At 41.5% G+C, this 24465-nt stretch overlaps 2 protein-coding genes across 2 annotated transcripts in view; one reads left to right on the top strand and one right to left on the bottom strand.

Moving 5' to 3' along the window:
* Positions 1–24465, top strand: part of LOC101172511 (uncharacterized) — a 206583-nt gene that overhangs the window by 93877 nt on the left and 88241 nt on the right. The window lies entirely within an intron of this gene.
* LOC110016616 (uncharacterized) lies at positions 1262–17440 on the bottom strand. Its single transcript, XM_023962851.2, has 2 exons — positions 16294–17440; positions 1262–6176 (listed from the first exon to the last, which is right to left on the bottom strand). Exons 1-2 carry the CDS (start codon positions 16463–16465, stop codon positions 4762–4764), a joined length of 1587 nt encoding a protein of 528 aa, XP_023818619.2. The 5' UTR covers positions 16466–17440; the 3' UTR covers positions 1262–4761.

Raw genomic sequence — 24465 nt, 5'->3', positions numbered from 1 at the left:
CCAGAAGCAGAGCTGGATGCCACGGTAGGATTTCCACCCGATGACTGTCCCGGTGAGCCCACTCGGGTTGCTGACGCCGCGGTGAGGTCTTCAGCCAGCGGGGCAAAGCGGTTGGTCAGCGCCAAGTTCCCCGAGCTGGCACTGTTGGATTTGAATCCACAGATCCTCCAGCTGCGACGTCTCACATTAGCCCACGACTGCTTGGGTATAGAGCAGAGGGCTTGGAGCCCTGGGCCCGGCATTGGCCTGGTCTTCATGGAGGTCCTGTGGACTCCTGGCCTCCACTGCAGAGCTGGTGTTGGTGGTGCTCGGAGCCCCGTCCGTCCGCTCCCACCGGTTGTTTTTACGGCCACATATTTGAATGATGTTACTGTCCGTTGCTGTGGAATGGGCTTTAGCTGGAAATTCTCCATACTATGGAAGGGTTTGAGACAGGGAGCGGTTGGTGTTGATGGAAAGCTGCAGTTGTTGGATGTACTTAGACTGGGAAGAAGATACTGAGAGAATTTTCTCTATCAGAACAGATTTTTCTCTGAGCTCCAGTCTAAGTTTCTCAACAGTTTCCTTGAGTTGGCAATGTCCTGGGTCACAGTCGTCGGGAGTGCATGAAACTCCATCCGGACGAGCAGCAGCCATCTTGGTATCAAGTGTCTTGTGTCAAACAAGACAGTTTAAACAAACTGTTTCCAAACTCTCACTGACCACATCTCTTTATCAAACATTCACATTTTAAATGGATTCGCATTGCTCCCAAAGCTTGCAGTCAGGCAGCGAAGTGACGAACGTCATCATTTTCAGCCCCGCCCCTAAACAAAGGAAGGATAGATACGCGCTGCGAGAAAATGCCTCCTCCACTACTCGGCACACGCCTCCAAGCCTTGATCGATAACTTCACTAGTCAGTCTCAGTGAATCTTCTTCCCTCTGACCATTAAAACAAATAATTGTTGCTGAACTGATACTTTATAAAGACCAATATGGAAACTTTTCATCATGGTGTCCTCTGATCTCATCTCCAAAGAAAAACTCAAGAGGAACTGTTGAACTGGACCACACTGCTGCACTCAGACTGATGAAAAAAAACACAGAGAAGCAGTTTGTTTGCTTCAGTCTTCTTCAGAGCTTCTGATGGAGCTCTGTGATCTCACCACAGTCCTGAAATCAGCAGTCAGAACTGGACCTGAGGAGTCCAGCTTTGGAACCTGCAGAGAACCAACAAACAGCAGAAACACACACTGTGGGAAAGACTCCACACTTCTGACTGATGTTCAGGTCTACTTTATTCTTCACTGTAAAGATTGGGACAGAACATCAAAAACCAGTCTGGTTCTTTATCAGACTCCTTATTACAACATTTTTACACATTTCTTTTCTTCACAAAAAGGCTATTTGCTCACATGACTCAACAAAGTATGCACTGCAGTCACTTTTTGTTTAAAACAATAAAATTAAATGTTCACTGATCTCATAAAAGTCTTAGAATTAGAGGTTTTATACAAATATTTCTACAGTTGTCATGGTAACACACAGACTTAAACAACTTACACACTATCTCAGCGTAAACTACAACCACAACGGTCAACTAAGCAACTATAAACCAAATAATCATGGCACAAAGAAATATTCTAATAAAAATCAGCAAAAACTGAACATTGCTTTATGATTGTTGTTTAGCTATATTTCTTTAAAAATCAAATCAACAATGCCAATACAATAAATAAAAAACGGTAACTTTGAACAGTAAAAGCCATTCAAAACATGAAGATTTAACTTTTATGCTACACACACAGCAAGCAATTGTGGCACGTTCAAGAACACGCTAAACGATTATTCTTGGACCCACTTTTAGCACATGGAGTTCACACTTTACTATTGGTATCCGATCCTTGCGCATGTACCTGCAGTTGGAAGAGGCTTGGTGAGAAATGTAAAAAAAAAACAAATCTTGTTCCAGACTTTTTATTTTGCAGCTCTATTTCAAAATAGTACATGGTGTCTTTGTAGTCTCTTGAAATTACACTTTCAATGAAAAGTGTATGTAAAAGCCTGTACATCCATGTGTCACTACGTAGATTTTTAAGCCCGTTTTCAGGCTCTACGTACAAACCAGACACAATGACCAGTTACTAAGGCCAGTGTATACATAGAATTTAGATTCAAAACATTTCTCTATTTACAAGTACGTGTAAAACTAAAGCCGCAAGCGGCCATGTACAGCCTGCAGACGCAACCCGCCTTCCACAGCCAAATCAACTCACCACCGTGGCCCTCACCGCCAACCTTCGAGGTCGATGATGTGATTATAGACTTACGCTAGGGACATGTGAGTCGATCAGTCAGAGGGATACCTTACACTTTTATTCCTAAAAATAGGCAACAGCATTTAAAAAATGATCTTGAACATCTCAATTGGACAAATGTAGTTGAAAACAATAACATCGAAGAAAGCTCTAATCTCCTTATACGAATGATCAATGACACACTGGCTCATTTCTCAAAGAAAGGAGTAACCAAACAATTTAAAGAAAACCTACCATGGATTAATAATGATATTAGAAAATTAATGAGAGAGAGAGACAGTGCATTGATAAAATCCCTAAAAACCAAAACTACAAGTGACCGTCAGATATTTACATCTCTTAGAAACAAGGTTATTTACCACATGCGTAAAGCAAGGGCAAACTTTTTCATTAATTCAATTATTGAAGCACATGGAAATGGAAAGATTGTATGGAAGCACCTAAATAAGCTATTAGGACGAAAAAAAGAGCATAACACCAGAGAGCTCCAGCTTAAGATAAATGGTGCATTAACGGACAATTTGGATATTATTGTCAACAGTTTTAATAACTTTTTTATTAGTTCAATTGAAGATTTAAAGCGGCAACTAAAATGTCCAGATATCCCATGGAAATCTGTAGACAATAGTAAGCCAATATTTCATATTAAGGAAATATCTGCTCCTGATGTTCTAAAAATAATCTCATCCCTCAAAAGCTCCAAAGCTAGAGATGCATATGGTTTCTCTAGTCATTTTATTAAACAACATAAAGATGTTCTCGCACACCCAATTGTACATCTGATTAATCTGTCCATTAACCACAGCATAGTGCCAACAACATGGAAAATTGCTAGGGTTATACCTGTTTTTAAGTCTGGGGACAAAACAAAACCTGAGAACTACCGTCCAATAAGCATTCTACCAATTATTTCAAAAATCTTAGAAAAATGGGTCACAACACAACTAACTCTACATCTCAACAACAGTCAAACCTCTCTCCATCCAATGCAGTTTGGCTTCAGAAAATATCACTCCACTGATACAGCCAGTTGTTATTTCCTTGAAAATGTGAAACAGCTGCTTGACAAGGGAGGCTTTGTGGGTGCTGTATTCCTTGATCTGAAACGTGCTTTTGATACTATTAATCATGATGTTCTCCTTGCAAAGTTATCATATTTTAATTTCTCGAACAGTGCCCTCTGCTGGATGAAATCATATCTCCATGACAGAAAACAAGCTGTACAAATTGAAAATTCACAGTCATCGTTTCTTAGTTGTTCAGATGGAGTTCCTCAAGGCTCAGTATTGGAGCCACTTTTATTCAGCTTGTATGTGAACAACCTGCCAGATGTCTGCAAAAAAACAAAAATACAATTATATGCAGACGATACAGTTCTATATGCTCATTCCAAAACAAAAGCTGAAGCAGCTGCAGTTCTGTCTGGAGCCATGGTTCCAATCTTTCAGTGGCTCCAAAGGTCATGCTTACATCTCAATACTAAAAAGACTGTATGTATGTTTTTTTCACGTCAGCCAACGAGGGAAGAACAACCATCTGTAGTGGTCAATGGGGAGCGATTGGAAGTTGTAGAACAATTTAAGTATCTTGGCGTAATCTTTGATTCAAACTTAACTTTTAAAGATCATGTAAAGAAAATATCCTATATTGTTAAATTCAATCTGTCAAATTTTAAACAAATAAGGTCTTCTCTAACTACTGAGGCTGCAAAGGTTTACATGCATTCATTGATTTTTAGTCATATAACTTATTGTCTTACTACATGGTCCCAGACAAACGAAAGCACTTTGAAACCCCTGAAGTCTCTGTTTAAGAGAACCCTGAAGGTTTTAGACAAAAAGCCTCTGCGTTATCATTACTGTGACATTCTAACCAAGTATGGCATGATGGACTTTGAAAGTTATAAAATGTACATGGATGCCTGTCTCATTTTTAAAGTTTTTAATGGGCTGGCCCCTCCCCCCTTGTTAGATTTTATAAGTAAAAAAACAAATGTTGGAATAGGCACCAGGGCTTTAACTCGACGGGACTGTAATGTTCAAAGGCGCAGGACTAAATTCAGCCAAACTGTGTCGTCAATCAGAGGCTCAGAGTTATGGAATACGCAGCCACAGCACATTAGGAACTGGGAAAACTACCCTACCTTCCAAACAGCTCTTAAACAATGGCTATGAACCTTTTTGAGGTTCGATCCTCGTAGAAGTTACAATATGGTCCTTGCAGTCTGTGACTGCTGCTGGCCATAATAATTAATTTCATGAACTTTGAGTTGTTTCCAACATACAATAAAAAATAAAACAAAATCTCAATCTGTGTAAGTTCTGTTTTAAATTCCCATTTTTTATTGATCAAAGAAAAGTGTTACTTTTTCATCATATTCCCCTCTTTTTATGTCAAGCCCTAATGTCTTTTGCTGCTGGGTTTCCTTGTCTTACCTAAGTAAAGACCTTAAATAAAATCCTTTACACGGAAAAGGTTTTATCTCCTGTGTGAGTTTTCATGTGTTTTTTGAAATTAGATACATCACTGAAACTTTTGTCACATTTGTTACAAGAGAAAGGCTTTTCTCCTGTATGGATTCTCATGTGTGTTTTAAGACTAGATCTGTGACTAAAACTTGCATCACATTCCTTACAAGTAAAAGGCTTCTCTCCTGTGTGAGTTCTCATGTGTCTTTTTAAAGCATATTTATGACTAAAACTTCTATCACATTCTTTACAAGAAAAAGGCTTTTCTCCTGTATGAATTCTCATGTGAATTTTGAGACTAGATACATTAGTAAAACCTCTATCACATTCTTTACAAGAAAAAGGCTTTTCTCCTGTATGAGTTCTCATGTGAATATTGAGATTAGATACATGAGAAAAACTTCTATCACATGCATTACAAGAAAAAGGTTTTTCTCCAGTATGAGTTCTCATGTGTGCTTTAAGAGTATTATTCTGACTAAAGCTTTTGTCACATCTTTGACAAGAAAAAGGCTTATCTTCTGTGTGAGTTCTCATGTGTCTTTTGAGACTATGCATCTGACTAAAGCTTTTGTCACATTCTTTACAAGAAAAAGGCTTATCTCCTGTGTGAGTTCTCATGTGTGAATTGAGATGGGCTATTTGTCTAAAACTTTGATCACATTCTTTACAAGAAAAAGGCTTTTCTCCTGTATGGGTTCGCATATGTGATTTGAGATAGGTTATATTACTAAAACTTTTAGTGCATTCTTTACAAGCAAAATGCTTCCCTTTTTTATGGATTCTCTTATGAAGTCTAAATCGAGACAAGTAACCAAAACTTGGGATCGTCTGATCTCTGTTCTCTGGGTCTGTCTCTTCATCTGTAGTTGTTGTCGATTCTTCATGTTGGTTTCCTTCTTCATCCTGACTATCAGTTTCATTAAAGCTCTGCTGATCGTTTAAATCTGCTTCACTGCTCTCATTTTCCTCATAAGTAGGAGTCTCCATCAAGGTATCAGTCTCCTGCTTTAAATCAAGCTGCTGTTTCTCCTGACTGATGCAGAGCTCTTCGTTGGCCTCTTTAATCTGTGAGGGTTCTGGTTCCCCCCATTTCTCTTCATTTTGTATAGATTCTGGTTCCTCCTGTTCCTCTTTGATCTGTGGAGGTTCTGGTTCCTCTTGATCCTCTATGAACTGTGGAAGTTCTATTTCCTCCTGTTGCTCTTTGATCTGTGGAGGTTCTGGTTCCTCCTGTTCCTCTTTGATCTGTGGAGGTTCTGGTTCCTCTTGTTCCGCTATGAACTGTGGAAGTTCTATTTCTTCCTGTTCCTCTTTGATCTGTGGAGGTTCTGGTTCCTCCTGTTGCACTCTGAAATGTCTCTGTTGGTTGTAAAAATCGTCTTCAGTCACATAATGCTGGGGGAGATCTGCAGGGACACAAACACAGAAAGGAGCCCTCCTATACTTTAAAAGGACTTTATGTCTTGTCAAACAGTAATAAATATAAAAACAGCACAGTGTGAAGATCCACAGAATAAAATGTTCATTGAAAAAAATGTAAGTACTTAGAGGCCAATAAAAGTTAAGACATCAAGAAGTGATTTTTGTCTTTTAGTCCTCGGTGAGTCAAACACCCAATCGAAGAAACTCCAAACCTCTTGACCCCGTAAATATACTAACGACAAAGACACTCACGTTTTTGTATTAAAGTAGAAGCTAAATTAGGTTGATATAGTTCATTTGAATATAGCACATAAAACAGACATCATATTTAAATTTTAATGCAAATTTGCAACAGCACAGTTCTACGTGGAAAAAATCCTTATACCATTTCCCGTATGAAGACACTTTCAATCATGCAACACTTATTTCCAGTATTTTCCTATTAATGACTGAAAAAACTTATACCCAAAGCAACAACAAACATAAACACAAAACTCTGTCATTTCCCTTTCAGTCGATTTGTGAAATGTAAAAAAGAAGTTGCTGTTGTTGTGTAGGCAAAGATGAATGCTGCACTTTCAAAATGGAAACTCAGCACGAGGCAATATTTGTAAACATCAACCGGATAGTGTTCTGTCTCTGATCTTTCTTAAAAAGAAACTAATGCTTCCAAAAATGTTCCTATACTGAAAGTAAATCAACCTGTAGTGAAGACATATAGATTCAGGGATCTAGAAAGCGACAAATTTTATCCCAGGTGCTACTGAATTTTCAACGGTGGACCTAAAAAATGTCCATAGTTGCCCAGATGTTCTGTGGAAAGAAAATAAAAACTATCTCTGAAACTCTAAAAGTCTTATTCCTGTATGTGTGTGCAGTGTAACACACCTAAATAAGAAGGATTGGTTTTGTTTTTAAAAACATACACTGCCCAAAAATATAAACGCAACACTTATGTTATAGCTCCCATTTTTTATGGTATGAACTCAAAGATGTGAAACATTTTCCACATGCACAAAATAACCAGTTCTCTGAAATATTGTTCACAAATCTGTCTAAATCTGTGATAGTGAGCACTTCTCCTTTGCAAAGACAATCCATCCCACCTCACAGGTGTGCCATATCAAGATGCTGATTAGACAGCATGCTTATTGCACAGGTGTGCCTTAGACTGGCCACAAGAAAAGGCCACTCGGAAATCTTCAGTTTTGTTTTATTGAGGGGGTCAGGGGACTCAGACAACCAGTCGGAATCTGGTGTGACCACCATTTGCCTCATTAATTGCGACACATCTCCTTCGTATAGAGTTGATCAGGTTGTCTATTGTGGCCTGTGGAATGTTGGTCCACTTTTCTTTAATGGCTGTGCGAAGTTGCTGGATATTGGCAGGAACTGGAACACACTGTCGTATACGCCGATCCAGAGGATCCCAAACATGTTCAATGGGTGACATGTCTGGTGAGTATGCTAAGCATGCAAGAACTGCGATGTTTTCAGCTTCCAAGAATTGTGTACAGATCCTTGCAACATGGGGCCGTGCATTATCAAGCTGCAACATGAGGTGATGTTGTTGGATGTACGGCACAACAATGGGCCCCAGGATCTCGTCACGGTATCTCTGTGCATTCAAAATGCCATCAATGAAATGCACCTGTGTTCTTCGCCCATAACAGATGCCTGCCCATACCATAACCCCACCACCACCATGGGCTACTCGATCCACAACATTGACATCAGAAAACCGCTCACGCACACGATGCCACAAACGCCGTCTGCCATCTGCCCTGAAGAGTGTAAACCAGGATTCGTCCGTGAAGAGAACACCTCTCCAACGTGCCAGACGCCATCGCATGTCAGCATTTGCCCACTCAAGTCGGTTACGACGACGAACTGGAGTGAGGTTGAGACCTCGATTAGGACGACGAGCATGCAGATGAGCTTCCCTGAGACGGTTTCTGACAGTTTGTGCAGAAATTCTGTGGTTATGCAAACCGATTGTTTCAGCAGCTGTCCGAGTGGCTGGTCTCAGACGATCTTGAAGGTGGACATGCTGGATGTGAAGGTCTTGGACTGGTGTAACCCAATCAACCCAACATAATGATTTCCAGCCTTGTGCTCGTCAACATTCTCCCATGAGTTAACAAGACAATTACTGAAATAATCTCAGCCGGTCCATTAATGACAGCAATAAAATGCAGAGGAAAGATTTTTTCGGTATTAAATTAATTTTCATGGCAAAAGAAGGACTATGTAGTTAATCTGATTACTTTTCATAACATTCTGGAGTATATGGAGTTTGTTTGGAGCTGTCTGTCATCTCCAATTATCACTGCACAGTCTAAAAGGCTAGGCTGGTCTCCTTTGCGTCTTCCCTGGTGAACTTGATGTTTTTGCCAACTACGTTGATATGATCTGTGATCAAAATCAAGATCAAAATCCAAGAAGGGGAGGCATTCACAGATCAGATCAGCTCCAAGTTGAAGTGTACAGGAAGCTTACACACACTGATCAGTTCCTGTTATTTGATTTAAACCACCCTTTACGGCACAAACTAGGCGTTATCAGGACTTTACAACACAGAGTGCAGGAGGTGCCCCACTAGCTCTGACGGAAAGAAGAAAGAAGAGCAACATATCCGTCAAGCCCTCCGAACCTGTGGATATCCCAACTGGGCATTCACCAAATCCCAACATGTAAGAAAACAAGACAAGAAGGAACAAGAGCTTAAAGGGAACAGTATTTCCACTCCCTATATCTCAGGCCTGTTTGAAAAACTAAAAAGGATTTTCAGACAACATAACATCCCAGTTCATCTCAAACCTGTAAATACTCTCTGACAAAAACTGGTTCATTCTAAGGACAAAATTCCTAGCTACAAACAGAGCAATGTTGTTTACCCTATCCACTGCAAAGAGAACTGCAATGACCAATACATAGGAGAAACCAAACAACCTCTACACAAGCAGCTGTACCAACATCGCAGAGCCAACTCAAGTGGACCTGAGCCTATAGTACACCTCAACCTGAAGGCCACAAACCACTTGTTCGAGGATAGTGAAGTCTGAATTTTAGCCACTCCGACTACAACCAAGGCTTGCACAGTACGGCTGTTGGGAAAGCTTCACAAGAACAATGAGTTGGCTCGGATGAAGATCAAGCCAAGTAAGTCCAGAAGTATCTCCCTCGTCAAGGGGAAGCTGTCAGACCACCGCTTCCACGTTGGCAAGGAACATATCCCAACGGTTTCGGAAAAACCTGTGAAGAGTTTAGGCCGCTGGTATGATGCTTCCCTGACAAAGAGCAAGTACAAAAGCTCAGAAAGGACATATCCGGCGGCCTAGAGAACATCAACAGAACCCTGCTCCCTGGCAAACTGAAGCTTTGGTGCATGCAGTATGGTTAAGTCCCACGTCTTCTCCAGCCATTAACCCTGTCTGAAGTGCCACTGTCAAAAGTGGAAAAGTTGGAGAGGCTGATCACTGCCTATGCCAGAAAGTGGCTTGGCCTTCCCAGGTGCCTCAGTACCATTGGACTCTATCGCAGGGGAATGTTAGAAGTACCTACATCCAGTTTGGTAGAGGAGTACAAATGTGCCAAGGTCAGGTTAGAGATGACACTCCAAGATACCTGTGACTCACTGGTTGCCCAAGCAGGAGGAGCAGTGGTCTTGGTCTCTCATCTAGCGCACCTTCCTGGAGGAAGGCAAACCCAGCTGAGAGGCGTAGACTGGTGGTCCAAGAGAAACGCCAGGAAGAGGAACCAGCAAGGTGTGCTCAAGCCGTGGCCCAGGCAAAGCAAGGTCAGTGGATGGGATGGGAAGGAGAGAAGAGGAAGTTCTCCTGGAAAGACCTGTGGGAGATGAAGGCGACCAGGGCAAGCTTTATAATTAGGGCTACGTATGATATGAGAGAAAATCATAGAGTGCATGTACGTTTTTGCTGTCTGTGTGGAGATCTGATGGCGAATGTGTCTAAAAGTACTGAGGTTTAATTTGATTCTATTGCAGACCCTTTTGATGTGTGATTTGAAAGACAGCTTTGAGTCCATTATGACACCAAGATATTTGTATTCTGACACAATCTGTAGCCTTTCTCCTGAAACAAAAACATCTGGTTCAGCAGTGAGATTATTATTGGACTTGGTGAAAAACATTGCAACTGTTCTAGAAGTGTTTAACTGCAAACAAGAGTACTTCAACCAAGCTGTGATATTAACCATGGCATTGGTGAGCTTCTCAGCCACCTGAGAGGAATTACTGCCATGAACATAGACTACAGTGCCATCAGCATACATCTGCACAGAAACATCAGGACAACTAGATGGAAGGTCATTAATGTACAGGGAAAATAGCAAAGGTCCCAAAATTGATCCTTGGGGAATACCAGTTGGCAGACTGAGAGCTGCAGATTTAAATGACTGGGCTTTGACAAGTTGGGAGCGGTCAGTGAGGTAAGAGTCAATCCATTGCAGTGCATCAGAAGAAAAGTTAAAATAGCATAATTTTTACAGATTTTGTGATTAACAGTATCAAAAGCCTTCTTAAGATCCAGGAAAACAGCACCAACAACCCCCCGTCGGTCCAGCAAAATCCTGATATTTTCAGTGAAAAAGCAGGTAGCGGTCTCCGTGGAGTAATTGGCTCTAAAGTCAAACTGCATAGGATGTAGGGTTGTGCCGATGGACGATATCATCGTCCATCGTGATGGGTGACTGACATCCCGATGGAGAGACCACCATCGTGATGCCACGCCCCCGCCACGTTGCGCGTCGACACCATAAGCCGCGGTTACATGTACAAAATATCTTGATGGGATCAATGGTCGGATTAGAATCCAACCCTGTAGATGGGCCCAGAAAAATGTTTTCAGAATATAAAAACGTTCACTAAGGTCACACTTTCGGTCGGAATAAATCATTCGCACATGCGCAGTATTCGCACATGCGCAGTTTGAAAACCGGAAGGGGATACAACTTCCGCCGAGCGGCTTTTTTTCCAAACTTTATTAAATGTAGCAATTCAATACAAAACGATAACAGCACCGAGCGGCTATATATATTGACATGTCAGCTCGGTAAAATACGAGACGATCTTCTAAACGTGCTTTTAATAATGTTACGGTTATTATCAAACACCTGTTCGCTCATCATTTGAATTTTAATCCGTGTGGTCAGTGCTTTTTCTGAACGAAGCCAGGATTAGCAGTATGCTAACACGGGCTAACAACATAAGCTTTGGGTGGCGTTGCACGTAAACGTGTAAGAATAACATCAGCCTTTATTTAGTCGGGACACAACTGGAAACACAAATCCACGTGATTGTTTGAATGTTTTCTAAGGACTGAGCGACATTTCTGCTTTGAAGCTCAAACCGCTGTGTGTGCTGACGGTCCGAGCTGTGCTCAGACACACACTTTTAGACCCGGTTCTGAGTTCGGTTGCTTGTACCCCTAGAGCTGCGGGACGGATCGCAGTCTTAAATCTCCCACACATACCGCTCATGTACCGTACCCCCCCCCCCCCTCCCATCAAACACAAAGCTGTAAGTCCGCGCTCCGCCGGTCCACTTCACTAATTAAGTGCGGGAGCGACTACACTTCTTTTCTATCTTGCTTGTTACTTTTTCTGTTAAAGTCACTACCCTAATTTAAACTGGATCATCGCGGATTAACCATTAGTTGGGAGATAAAATGAAAAAAGCAAAATAACGAATAGCAGTTATACAAGAACGAAAAATGTAATATAAAATGTAATGTAATATAAACCTACCATGTCCCGATCCGTATGGTATTTTCTAAATTCTATTCAATGATCCTCTTTTTAAAATAATTTTTTAATGGTATTGGTCAATTTGATTCAGCCTCTGAAAATCTGGTGTGATTCAAGGAATAGAAATTGATTAATCAATTAATTCATTAATTGTTATACCTCTATGCCCCATGGGATGTTTGGTGCAGTTGATGTATTAATGGAGGTTGAACCTGTCCAAACAGAATGCAGAGTCTTTGGAAAGAGTGTTCATAGGGTTATCAATGTGAATAGTAAAGTTCCCCAGGAGTAATATCTAGGGAGAAAGTGTAGATTGGTGTGCTAAAAAAAATCAGAAAAGTCAGAGATAAAATTCTTATTGAATTGTGGTGGTCGATAAAGAGTGGCAACAATTGTAGGAGCAGGTCCTGAAAATTGACAAACTGTTGACTCAAATGATGCATCGAAAGGGACATTAGATGCATACAAAGGGACATTAATGCGCTATGTTCCAGTTCTCATGGTCGATCATCGCGAGACCTCCCCCTGGGGTCTGTGAGGGGGAGTTCTGTGATATAAACAAACCTTGGGGGAGTAGCGTCACTGAGTGAAGAAGAGTCATTTGGCTGCTGCCACGTATGTTAGGCACATAACATCCAATTTCTGATCAACTAGGATATCATGGACGAGATGTCCTTTGTTCGTGAGTGAGTGGATGTTTAATAGATCAAAGCAGATGATCATGGAGGAATGTTTAACAGTTGCGTTCTTAGTCGAGCAAGCTAAGTGGGCCAGGACGCTGTCATCAGTGGCGGCAGCGAGAGTTCTCCAGAGGACAGTGGGCAGATGACAGAAGGATTTAATTGATTTGGAAGTGCTGTCCTAGAAGATTCAGTAAGTGTATCTCAGATGGGGCATATGTAAGATTAAGAGGTGGTGGATCTTTGTCATGTGCTTTATTGATATTTCAGGTTTTTTAATTCTGTCTCATAAATGCTAGGAACCGGATAATGATAAATCATGTAATAAAATGGTTACAGTTTAACGGGGTGGGATTATATAAATTCGCTTCCTTCAACTCCCTTTTCAAGCAATAATTATTAATATGTCTAGTTATCCTAAGTTTGATTAGTTATTGTATGAATGTATAACTGATGATTGTATTCCTTTTGTGTATTTTCTTATTTGATTGCTTGAAATAAACCATTTATAATCAAATCAACAAATCTTGAGGAGCTTAGCAGAGTTTGGCGAGTTCCATAGCAGAGTGCTGTAGAAGTGTTGTCAATGGTCAAGAGACAGGACGGTCCAGGCGATTATAATCCACATTTAGTTAATCCACATTTTGTAGGAGCAGTGAAGGACAAAGAGTAAGCAGACTAAACCACACTCTCATAGTAGGTATACTGGCCAACTCAAAACCTACACAGACTCAAGTGATGATAGATTATAGATGAAGCGAGCTAGATTAACAAGAGACACAGACATATGCACTGGCCAGACTCAGTAGAACAGAGTTATTTTTAGGTTTCAGCGAAGACCTTAACGGGGTGACGATGTTGCCAGCCGCGCTGACTACACGCTACGATGGAGGGCTCGTAGCGCAAATATTTTCTTGCCAATTTTGACAGAAGAGGGAATCGAGCCTGATCATCCCACCACCAGGCAAGCAGATCAGAGTGCAGATCGAGGGCTTCCTCCTGCAAATATCTTGTGACTTCAGTGTCTGCACAGATTCTTTTTGGACTGTTTTAGTTACGCTTTTGTCTTTTATGCCTGTGTTTGTGAGTATTTTTTTTTATTTCAAAATATCTGCAAACATTACATTAAGTACTGAAACATGGCAAGCAGTTAATTAAAAATCAGACACACACACACAAAAATCCCCCATAATGTTTAAAGGACCGTCCCTCCCTTGCGCAGGAGGATTTGGACTTTTCTCCCAGAAGCCCTTGAAATTTGAACACAGGAATCACACAAAAAGTAAATTATTAGCAAAGATGAATGTGTTTATTATGCCATTATTAGTTCAAATCACACGCCATATGCAGTCCTGTAACTTTCAAAAAAGAAAAAAAAAAGAAACAAAAAAACCAAAAATGTGTGATGAGGAGTCATCACTGCGATCATCTCATCACATTTGATGCGGTGATTAGGGATGTTAGAAAAAAAATCGATTCTGCAAAATATCGCAATATGTAATTTGGCGATTTATAGATTTATAATGCTGTTAGAGCGACATTTATTTAATTATTTCTGATTGTCGTTCAGCATTTGATTCTGGTTTTCCACTTCACCCTCCGGCCGCTAGTTGGCAGCAGAGCACACAGAGCCTCTTTGAGCAGCTCTACACCAAACAAAACAACAGGAAGACTTCAGCTAGAGGCAGCTCTTTTTTGTTGTTACGAGATATGAACTAATTAGTTCATATCATAACATTGATTTCTTACAGCTTCACCAAATTTTGGTGTGTTATGTTAATCTCATGCCTTTTCACTTAAACATACACACAACATATTCACTGGAATGTGTTATACCTTATATTACAAATTAATAACGCCAGGATTTACAGTTGACGTAAACAAAGAGTTACCGGTGATGCGGCTATGGCTAAAGCTAGCTGAAGCTTACCTTGGTAATCAATGAGTTATATCACTAGAGGAGACACGCCCGCTTTAGAAGCCTGGCCGACGGTGGCGGAGCGCGACGCCATCTTGCTGAGGTCGACGACGCCCACATGACAATGATTTCCATTAATGTTAGTGATGTCTAAGTAGCTTTTATATACTGTGTATATTTTTAGATATAAATATATTTATACATATATATAAATATATTATATTTTATGTATATAATGTATATATAGATACATCATTTGTTGTTTTTAAAGAAGAGAAACAGTCAGCCTTAAAAGCTCAAACTTGAATGAAAATGCAGTGTTGCAGGACTTCTTACAAATAAAAAAATTATTATAAAGAATTTTTAAAATTAATTTCTAAACATTTAGAAGTTTTAGACCTCTTTGACATGCAATTTAAATATTTAGAAAAACCCAACAATAAGTCAATAATAATAGTAACAATATTGATAAATCAATAGTAAGTCAATACAAACAATAAATAAATAATAAGTTAATAAATAATAATAAAAATAATTATACTATTATTACTATTAACAATAATAATAATAATAATAATAATAATAATAATAATAATAATAATAATAATAATAACAATAATAATAATAGTAATAATAATAATAATAATAATAATAATAATAATAATAATAATAATAATAATAATAATAATAATAAAAAGAAGTCCAAAAGTGAACAATAGATTTACCCTAAAAAAAAACAATCTGGCCTCTTATCAAAATCTGTTTCCACAAATGTTTTGAACAGCCAGACTGTATGACTAGTTGGTACCACAGTGATCCATCTGGGTTAACTCTTTTGATAGCCAAGATCCACTTTTTCCCGAAGTCTGAGTCCATTGGAAACCTGACTCAGTCACTGAGTCAGAAATGTATAAATCTGTATAAATAGCCTAGTATGCTGTATACAAGTTTAGCAAAATAAAATGTACATTTATATTGACAGCAAAATAAATGTACATCATGCAGCATGTTGATAATAGCCCTGCAGCCTCATGCATGTCAACATGTGTTCTATTAATGAAGCCCTTGCAGCAATAAAAGAAAAAAAAATACTTACCTGTGAAATGATATACCTTCCTCCTTCATGGACTCATTTTTCTGATTTTGGCAGTTGAAACCCGCACAATGAACTGGCATTATGCAAAAAATGTGTTCACATGCATTCACTGCAGCAGTAACTTGACCTCACCAAGATGGCGGTGCTCTCCTCCCATGAGGAACCACGTGATGTCTCCTCTAGTGATATAACTTATTGTTGGTAATGGTGGATAAACTCTTCGTGGACAAATTTATATCCCTTGTCCAATTTGTTTCCTTTAGTGGACGAATGCATCTTCACACTCTTCATTACATCGGCGCTGGTGAACTTCGGAACACAACTCAGGCTCTTCAAAAACACTCTAGGCTCTGCCATTCCTCCGCCAGCGAAGCACAAACCGGAACTAGGTTTACACGTTGATGACGTATTTCCGGTTTTTGCGAAAAAGGTCTATATCCAACCTAAAACTAACTTCACCGCAGTCACTGATCTCCCGTTAGCCCCTCCCAACCCCAAGCTAACATTTACGGTGAAACTAAAACAGCAGCAACATTGGAGCTCTCAGCCGGAGTTTGGATCCAGATAGTACCAGCTCAGACGAAGAAAACAAAGACGTTTATGGATCTCTATGTGTCTGCAGGTGGATGCAGTGAACAAACCTAGACGGTGAAGCTGGATCTGCGGTTTCCAGATGACATCCAGCAGTCTGCGCTGACGACAGAGCTCCTGCTCGTACTGGACGATGGTTCCTTCACAGAGTCGGAAGATTTCTTCAGCAGCAGCAGCTAGTCGCTCGCTGATCAACTCTCTCAGAGGCTGAAGGGAAGACATGGTTCCTGCTCCGATCCTCAGCTCCAACTCCCACAAACACCGCCGTCCTCTTCACTGCAGCTCCGATCGATCAGCTGCTAGTCTCACAATCACAGCAATCCACGTTGTCTTTCCGTTCAACACTTCTTCACTCATTTACGACACTTTGGCTCAAGATGATTGATCTGGCTTGAACCAAGTATCGCTACATCTCTTTACAAACCTCAAAAAGGTTGTGGCAAAACACAGCCGTCCTCTAGACACAAGCTTAAGCTAACGCTGCTACCCTGCTAGCGCCTCGTTTTGTTTACTTCCGGGTCACGTCAAGAAAGTCATTCAAAAACGCAAACTTTATTGTAAGAATGACCACAAAACGCATATTTGTTCACAGGTGAATGGGGGAATAACAGTGTTGGGAGAGATAACAAAAAAAAAAAAAAAAGATGGGACTTAATGAAGACTGAAGCTTTTTTTCTCTTAGTTTTTATGTTGTGAAGAGGAGCCTGCAGTGAAGACATGATGGAGTAACATATACATTATAATAAGAAGCATCAAATTAACGTTTTAATCCAGACAAATTAATAACAGAAAAATTAGAAATTTATTTATTTTATGGCATTAATCTCATTTTAAATCTGCAACTATAGTCGTTTTCTGTAATGTCCAAATGTTTTTTTTTGCATGAAGGTTTTATCTGAACTCAGCTGAAAACATGTTGTCCACATCTCCCAGTGCAGGTCTCAGTCAGAAACTGCAGAAGATTGGAAAACAAACATGGACACTAGGAGGAGGAGCTTCATCTGTGATGAAGAGGAGAGTCTTCACAGAGGATATCACAGAGCAACATTCCTGAAACAGAAACACGCAAAAGGAGTTTGACTTTTCCTTCAGTTTGCTGCATTTTCCTTCAGTTTGCTGCACAAAAATGCACTGTAATTTCGTTGTACATGTACAATGACAATAAAGATATTTCTATTTCTATTTTATGGAAAATGAAAAGTGTGTGTCGGTGTGAAACCTCAGCTCTACTTTAACAGAACATCAGAGATCTTTCTGTCTTCCTGCACTTGGTCAGATCGAAGTTTGTTTGTGTCATCACACACCGACACACACACACACACACATCACAGCAGTGAGTGGGACAGAGAGGAACATCATGTTGGTGAGCTTCTGTCTTCATGCTGAGTCAGCTTTCTGGACGTCTCTGTCCATCAGAGTCTCTTCTTTCTGTTTCTGACATGTTTTCCTGCAGACCTTCATCCTCCAAGCTGCTCCAAAGCTTCTTCATGACTTCCAGACTTGTGGAGGAGTCGATGAAGAGCTGCTGCTGGCCTTCATCTTCATCACAACACGTCTTTGGATGTTTCTGCAGAGAAACTCTGGGACACAGCAGCTGGAACAGGAAGTGTGATGAGAAATGAAGCTCCTCCCATCTCTCCTGCTCTCTCTCTTGTTCTTCCATTTTTGATGTCTCAGCGTTTTCCTCCCCCCTCAATGCTCTCTGTTAGACATCTTAGAAATTCTTCTGCGGTGGAGAAAAGTCTAAAGTTGAAGAAGAATGAAGGATAAAATTTGCAGGTTTCTTCCTGGTTTGTTCCTCATTAACTGAAGAACAAATGTGAGTCTTTTGGTCAAATGTCTCCAATGATCGTCTCTCTTTGGTCCAAAGGAGGAATTCAGGCCTGAAGCAGCTTTGAAGGTTGGAGTTCAAAAGTCTGGAAGAAGAAAATGAATTTCCTGATGTTTCCTCACAAACCATCAAAGGTCAACAGGAACCAACAAAGAACATGTTGGTGTTGCAGAAAGATCTCAGAGCTCTGAGGTCACTGATGACTTGATCTAATCAGCAGCTCTGAACATGGAACTCTTTGGCCCGTACCATGATGACACCTCCAAACCCTCAGGAAGCTGTGTGGGTAAAGTCTGCAGGTCACCGTGACGACCCTTTCCTTCAGGTTGAAGATCTGCAGAGTTGACGTGAGGAACTTCTGGTTTTCAGTCGGACTCTCTGACATCTGAGTTTGATCTGCTGTGAAGCTGAAGGGTGAAATCCGCCTTTGAGCAAACAAAGAGAAGAGTTTGTGGACGAGAAGAGAGATATTGATGATTCCTTTGACTGGAGAGTGTCATCAAGTTGAAGTGATTCCAACATGTTTGCTGTTGTCAATGTGCTGCAGAGCTTCAGGCTAAAGTTGGACTAAATGAGGGCAGAAACTGGACTGAAGCTCAGAGAAGAAGCTGCAGAGAAAAACACTTGAAGTTCCTGATCAGAACCTCCTCAAGAACAACCCCTCCTTTATTGTCTGCGTTCTTGCTTTGGTTCTGGATCTGCAGATTTCTGAACTGAAAAAGAGTCAGAGAGAGCTGATTTTCTAAATCTGCAGTCCAAAGTTTAGCTGGAATCCATGTGAGAGAAAGAGAAGCTGAAGAAAATCTCCTGAAGCCTCTTTGCTGTCAGAGTGAAACTTTAAAGAAGCTTTTTTTCTTCATCAGCTGCTGCACTCTTCATCACTCCTCATCATCATCTGATTCTTCTTCTTGTTTGGACTAAATTCACAGAGTTTGATCTTTAGTCAAAGCTGAACATGAAGGCCTCCAGCTTTCAGCAGCTGTTACCATGGTTACCATTCACTTATTGAACAGTTCTAGATGAATGGCTGATCTGACTTTCTTTAGTTAAAGTGAAAATCGTCTTCTGTTCCTTCACCAAGTCCAAATGACTGGGAGAGTTTTAGTTGGAGCTGACAGTCCTCTTCATCCTCCTCTTCTTCCTCCTTCTTGACTGAGATTGCTGCTCTCTTACTCATCTGTCAGGAACTGCTGCTAAAGGAGGCAACATGCAGGAGACCAGGCTTGGAGGCAGAAACTCCAACATTTCATCCAGAAACTTGAACAGGACAAAATCATCAACCATGGAAGCAACAAAAGGAGACAAAGTAGACGAGCTGACCAGGAGGAAGTGAAAAGAAGGCTCTTCTAAATGCTGAGGACCATGAACAGTCAGGAAAAAAGCTGTGGAGGGTTAGCTTGAAGCTTGTGGGACTGACAGAACTCCAACCAGAACCCGACCAGAACCAAGAAAAGTTCATGAGAACCAAACTAAAGAGCCCAATCCTCAGAAGATCGAGCTGTCTGGAGGTGACGCCTCCTCCTGCCCCCTGAAGGAGCAGCAGAGAGGAAGAGGAGAAGCTGAGGGTTCTGCTCATGTGAGGGGGGGGGGGGGGGAGTGAAAGCTCCCACACAGACTCTGCTGGGGGGCGGAGCTGCTGCTCATTTCAGGAGGGAAACATTTCAAATCAGGTTCTGAACTCAGACTCTTTTCTGCAAAGTCTGTCTCCATGGCAACAGCATAACTTTAGCTGGTCTCACGTACCTCTCTTAGAGCAGAACCTAGTCGCTCAGAGGTCAGAGGTCAGCTGCTGTACCTTTCTGTGACTGCAGTCCTTCACCTCCTGACACGCCCACAGAAGATCCCAGCAGAACAGCTGTCTGTCTGCAAACTTCTGTTCATCTTTGATGGTCTGGATGAAAGCAGACTTTCTCTGGACTTCAACAACAGTCCGGTGGTGTCTGATGTCACACACAAGTCCTCAGTCAACGTGCTGCTCACTAACCTCATCCAGGGACGTCTGCTGCCCTCAGCTCTGGTCTGGATCACTTCCAGACCTGCAGCAGCCAATCAGATCCCTCCTTCATGTGTGGACAGACTGACAGAAGTACGAGGCTTCAATGATGCTCAGAAGGAGGAGTACTTCAGGAGGAGGTTCCCAGATGGAGAGCTGTCCAGCAGAATCATCTCCCACATCAAGGGCTCCATGTCCCTCTACATCATGTGTGAAGTTCCAGTCTTCTGCTGGATCACTGCTGTGGTTCTGGAGAACCTGCTGACCACAGAGCAGAGAGGAGAGCTGCCCACCACCCTGACTGACATGTACTCCCACTTCCTGATGGATGCAGATGTCAGAGGAGGTTCTGGATGAGCTGGACCTGAACCAGTACAACACATCAGATGAGGGTAAACGGAGACTGATCCCAGCTGTGAGGAACTGCAGAAAGTTCAGGTGAGTCCAGAAGTGATTGTGATGATAAATCTGATCAGTGTTCAGATTGATTTACAAAGAATGAAAGATTTGAAAATGATAAGAAATAAAAACATGAAAGAAGAAAATCAGTTTTTTTTTAACACAAAGCAGACGGTCCAGAATGAAATGATGTCCAAATTTCCACAATGTCAATCATTCTAGAAGCACATTTCTAAAATTCTCTTTCTTCTGTTCATCATCTTCTTTCTAGATAAATCATTGATCTGTGAATGAAACAGTTTGATGACTAAAAGAAGAAACTGAAGCAGAAACAGATTCTTTATTCTGACCCTTTTGGTTCCTTTAGTTCAGTCAACCATCATCTGCATACATAAAGTCTCTGTTGAAGATACAGCACACAGCAGTGCAGACTGGAAATAACCAAAATCTTTATGAAAACTGACTATTTTCATGAGCTTATATTGTTTGTTTATATAGTCTCATTGAAAGGATTCATGTTTTAGACCTCTTTTATCTTTTTTCCTGGATTCTTATTTCTCTGATGCCTTTAGAAAAATCCCAGAGTGTGAGTACAAGTTAAGCAGGAAATCTTCTGGAGCAATCCAGGTTTTTGGAACCTGAAAAGCTGCAGTTGAAAGCAAGACAAAGATGAAGGTCTGAGAGAGACTGATCAGGAGGACTGTCTCATGATGTGGATGAAGGTCTGATGAAGAGAGAAATGTACAACTAGAACTTCATCACAGCCTGAATTGTTTCTGTCGTTTTTCTTCACAGACTTCCAGGACAATTTGGAATCTTAGTGACTCACTGTGAAATTGTGGCCTCAGCTCTGAAGTCCAACCCGTCCCACCTGACAGAACTGAACCTGAGCAACAACGTCCTGGAGGATTCATCCATGAAGGTTCTGTGTTCTCGACTGGAGAGTCCAGACTGCAAACTGCAGACTCTGAGGTCAGAACATTGAAGCTGCTGGTTGATTCATTTTTACATTTGTAGTTCTTCACCGAAGCTGACAGGTTTGGATTAAAAGATTATCTGGATTTTCCAGAAATGGAACATCTTTGATTCTTTGAAAAGTCTGCAGTGGAAGAAAACAATTGCTTAGATTTTCTTTAGAACAAAGATGTTTCCATGGCAACAAAAGGTTCAGCTGTTAAAACATTTGACCGATTTCTGAGTTTAAAGAGTCAGAAAACAAACAAGAACTCAAACTAATGACAAAGTAGTCATCCTGATCAAACCTGCCTGAAAGCTGACCAAGGTCAAAGTTCAAATCAAATACAGCAAAGGAACGTAAGCATACGCATGCACACGCAGACACAAGTTTGAGTGTGCACTAAAGAGGAAAATCAGAGAAAGAAGGAGAGTTTTGGTGAAGAAATGAAAGAATTGAGTAAACCTGCAGAAGCAGATCTGTAGCTGCATATCAGTGTAATGTCAGACAAGGCTGGGCAATATGACCGAAAAATTAACCAGAATCAACCTTGTGACACAGACAAGGACAACAACATAACAAACAGCACAAAAACCCAAGAATCTTCACAAATGTGTTGTTTCTGTTCTTTTCTTTAGCAAAGCTATAAAGCCCCCATGCACCCCCCATAAGGAGATGGGTGTCAGTCAGTCATTCATACTCTGAACCAGCATAAAATGTCATGGTGCCCAGTCAGTTCAGCTCCCCCCTCCCAGCGCTCCTGCTCTGCTGATTGGAACTAGGCAAGGCAAGGCAAGTTTATTTGTATAGCACAATTCGTACACAAAGTAATTCAAGGTGCTTCACAAAACAGAAAAATGCATTAAAATCACAATACATCATAGAAATAATCAACGTAAAATTTACTTTAAAAGAAAAGAAAAAAAAATAATAATAATAATTAACTAGCTGATCTTCATCTCTTCATCATCCTGCCAGCCTTCATAAGGGAGCTCCTCACCAGTATCCAGCGCCAGTTCGTTATACTCAATCCAGTTCCTTCCTACTGGTCACGCTGGTTCCTTCTCATCCAGAGTTCCATGCCTCGCTCCAAGCTGGTTCCGCTGTCCTCGGCGCCCACGCCTCACTTCAAGCTGGTTCCGCTGTCCTCAGCGCCGACGCCTTGCTCCCTCTAGCTCCATGGTCCGCCGCGTCCTTGCGCCACCCCTCTCTGGTTCTGCTGTCCTCGGCGCCTCATCCAGTCCTCGCCGCCATCAGCTCCAAGGATGTCAGGATCATTCCACAGAGGAACTACTTACCACGTTCTCCCAGAAACTTTATTCACCCCTTGGAAAAATAAACCATTTCAAAGTACTTTCTTGTTGCGAGTTTACTTCCGGGTTTCAGCCACTGGGTCTGTCACGTCTACGACGTCATGACAGAAAATCAGGTCCCAAACCCCCACGAATACAGGGAGATGCTATGTATTGATCAATTCTTCTAAGGAGTTTACACGTTTAGCCATTTCCTTGTGATTGCTTTTTCACTGGCAACCAGGACAGTTCCCAGAAGCCTCGTCTGAATTTTTCCAGCCCTGCACAACTTTGTTGAATTGATTTATATAAATTGGAAATATTACTTTTTGAGAGAGATGTAATTAGTGATTGTTTGCACCAGGCCAGGTTCACTCTTTTTCCCATGGTTATTTGATGTTTTTATCAAATGACCTGGAAATGCCTGTAGAATTTCTGCTGACTCAGTCCATGTTTTTGTTTTAAGGTCTCAAAAGATAAGAATGCACCCTTGTGGGTAAGAGAGTAGTAAGTTGTCAAACCTTTTGTGGTCCACATTTTGAACCTGCTGAGTCATGGGCTATCCATTTCAATATTTTGCTGCTTGTTTCAAAGCTGTCTGCTGACATTTGTGCTTCACATAGTTCTGCTTGCAGCCATCAGCTCTTCTTTGTGTCTTTGCTCCAACAGACTCCTTTAAGCACATGCAGAAGAAGCAGCCGTGCACGCTCACATGCACTCTGAGTCCTGCTGCTGTGTTTCAGCAGATGCAGCTGAGAGTCCAGCGGCTGATGTTTGTGAGCAGACAGTGACAGAGTCATGCTGCAGCTGGATGCTGCTCTGACAGACACATCCTCCACAAACATCCTCACCTTTTCATCCACAAACATCATCACATCATCCATCAAAGCTCCCAGCAGCTTCTGACTCTTCATTCAGAGCTGAAGTCATGGATCAGGGATCAATGTCCAACATTTGCTGCTGACTCTTCCTCATCACTTCCTTCTTCTCTCTGCTTTGATCTGTTGGAGCTGAAAGTCTCTGCTTGAAGGGCTGCAGCAGAGAAGGACTGGAAGATCATCTCCTGAAAACTGGAATGAAGACTTTCCAGCATCATGCTGCTGAAATTCTCCCATGATTCAGTGCTGTTTGGAGAAGAGCTGAGCAGATAGAGGAAGTGGACTTTTTCTGCTGTTGCTGCAGAAACATCAGTTGATTTGGATGCAGCCACAGGCTGATGTTTGACTTTCACACATCTGGACTTCTTTCCTGAAGCAGCTGCATGTTGTCCTGAATGTTCCTGAATGTTTTTTAAAAGCTCTATCTCAAAGAATCCATAAAATGTTTGCTTGGGATACAACTCGACAAGCATCTCCGCATCAACCAGAGAGAGAGAGTGTGTGTGGCCCCTTCTGACCCGGACATGCCGGACAAAGGAGTCTCCCATGATGACCACGGGCTGCTTCATAGGTCAGGGTTTCCCAGCGGGTCTTCCTGCGACAGCAGTGGGGGGGAAGAGCAGCACCCTCCGCTCCAGCGGGCTCAGGTGGAGAAATGGGAGCTCCAGAGCGATGTTTCCAGGCAGTAATCCAACGTGAAGACCTGGTTTTGATGTGGAGAGTGAATCCCTTGAAGCCGGTAAAACGCAGGATGCGGCGCGCGAGCCCCGGGAAAACTCGCCTGAGCGTCGGACCACCACATCTCTCAGCAGACGGTGGCGATTCTCTCTCGTCTACACAGATCCTCCAGCTGCGACGTCTCACATTAGCCCAC

Source organism: Oryzias latipes, chromosome 2 (genome assembly GCF_053564925.1).
Source record: "Oryzias latipes strain Hd-rR chromosome 2, Olatipes_Hd-rR_3.1".
NCBI classification, from domain to species: domain Eukaryota; kingdom Metazoa; phylum Chordata; class Actinopteri; order Beloniformes; family Adrianichthyidae; genus Oryzias; species Oryzias latipes.
This window is presented reverse-complemented; position numbering and strand designations above follow the sequence as displayed.

Excerpts from the sequence above, each read along its gene's own strand:
- LOC110016616 (XM_023962851.2), bottom strand. The coding sequence starts at position 16,465 with ATGTCTTCCCTTCAGCCTCTGAGAGAGTTGATCAGCGAGCGACTAGCT. Across the intron at positions 6,177-16,293 it reads GATCCAGCTTCACCGTCTAG|ATCTCCCCCAGCATTATGTG; the intron begins GTTTGTTCACTG and ends GTGTCCCTGCAG.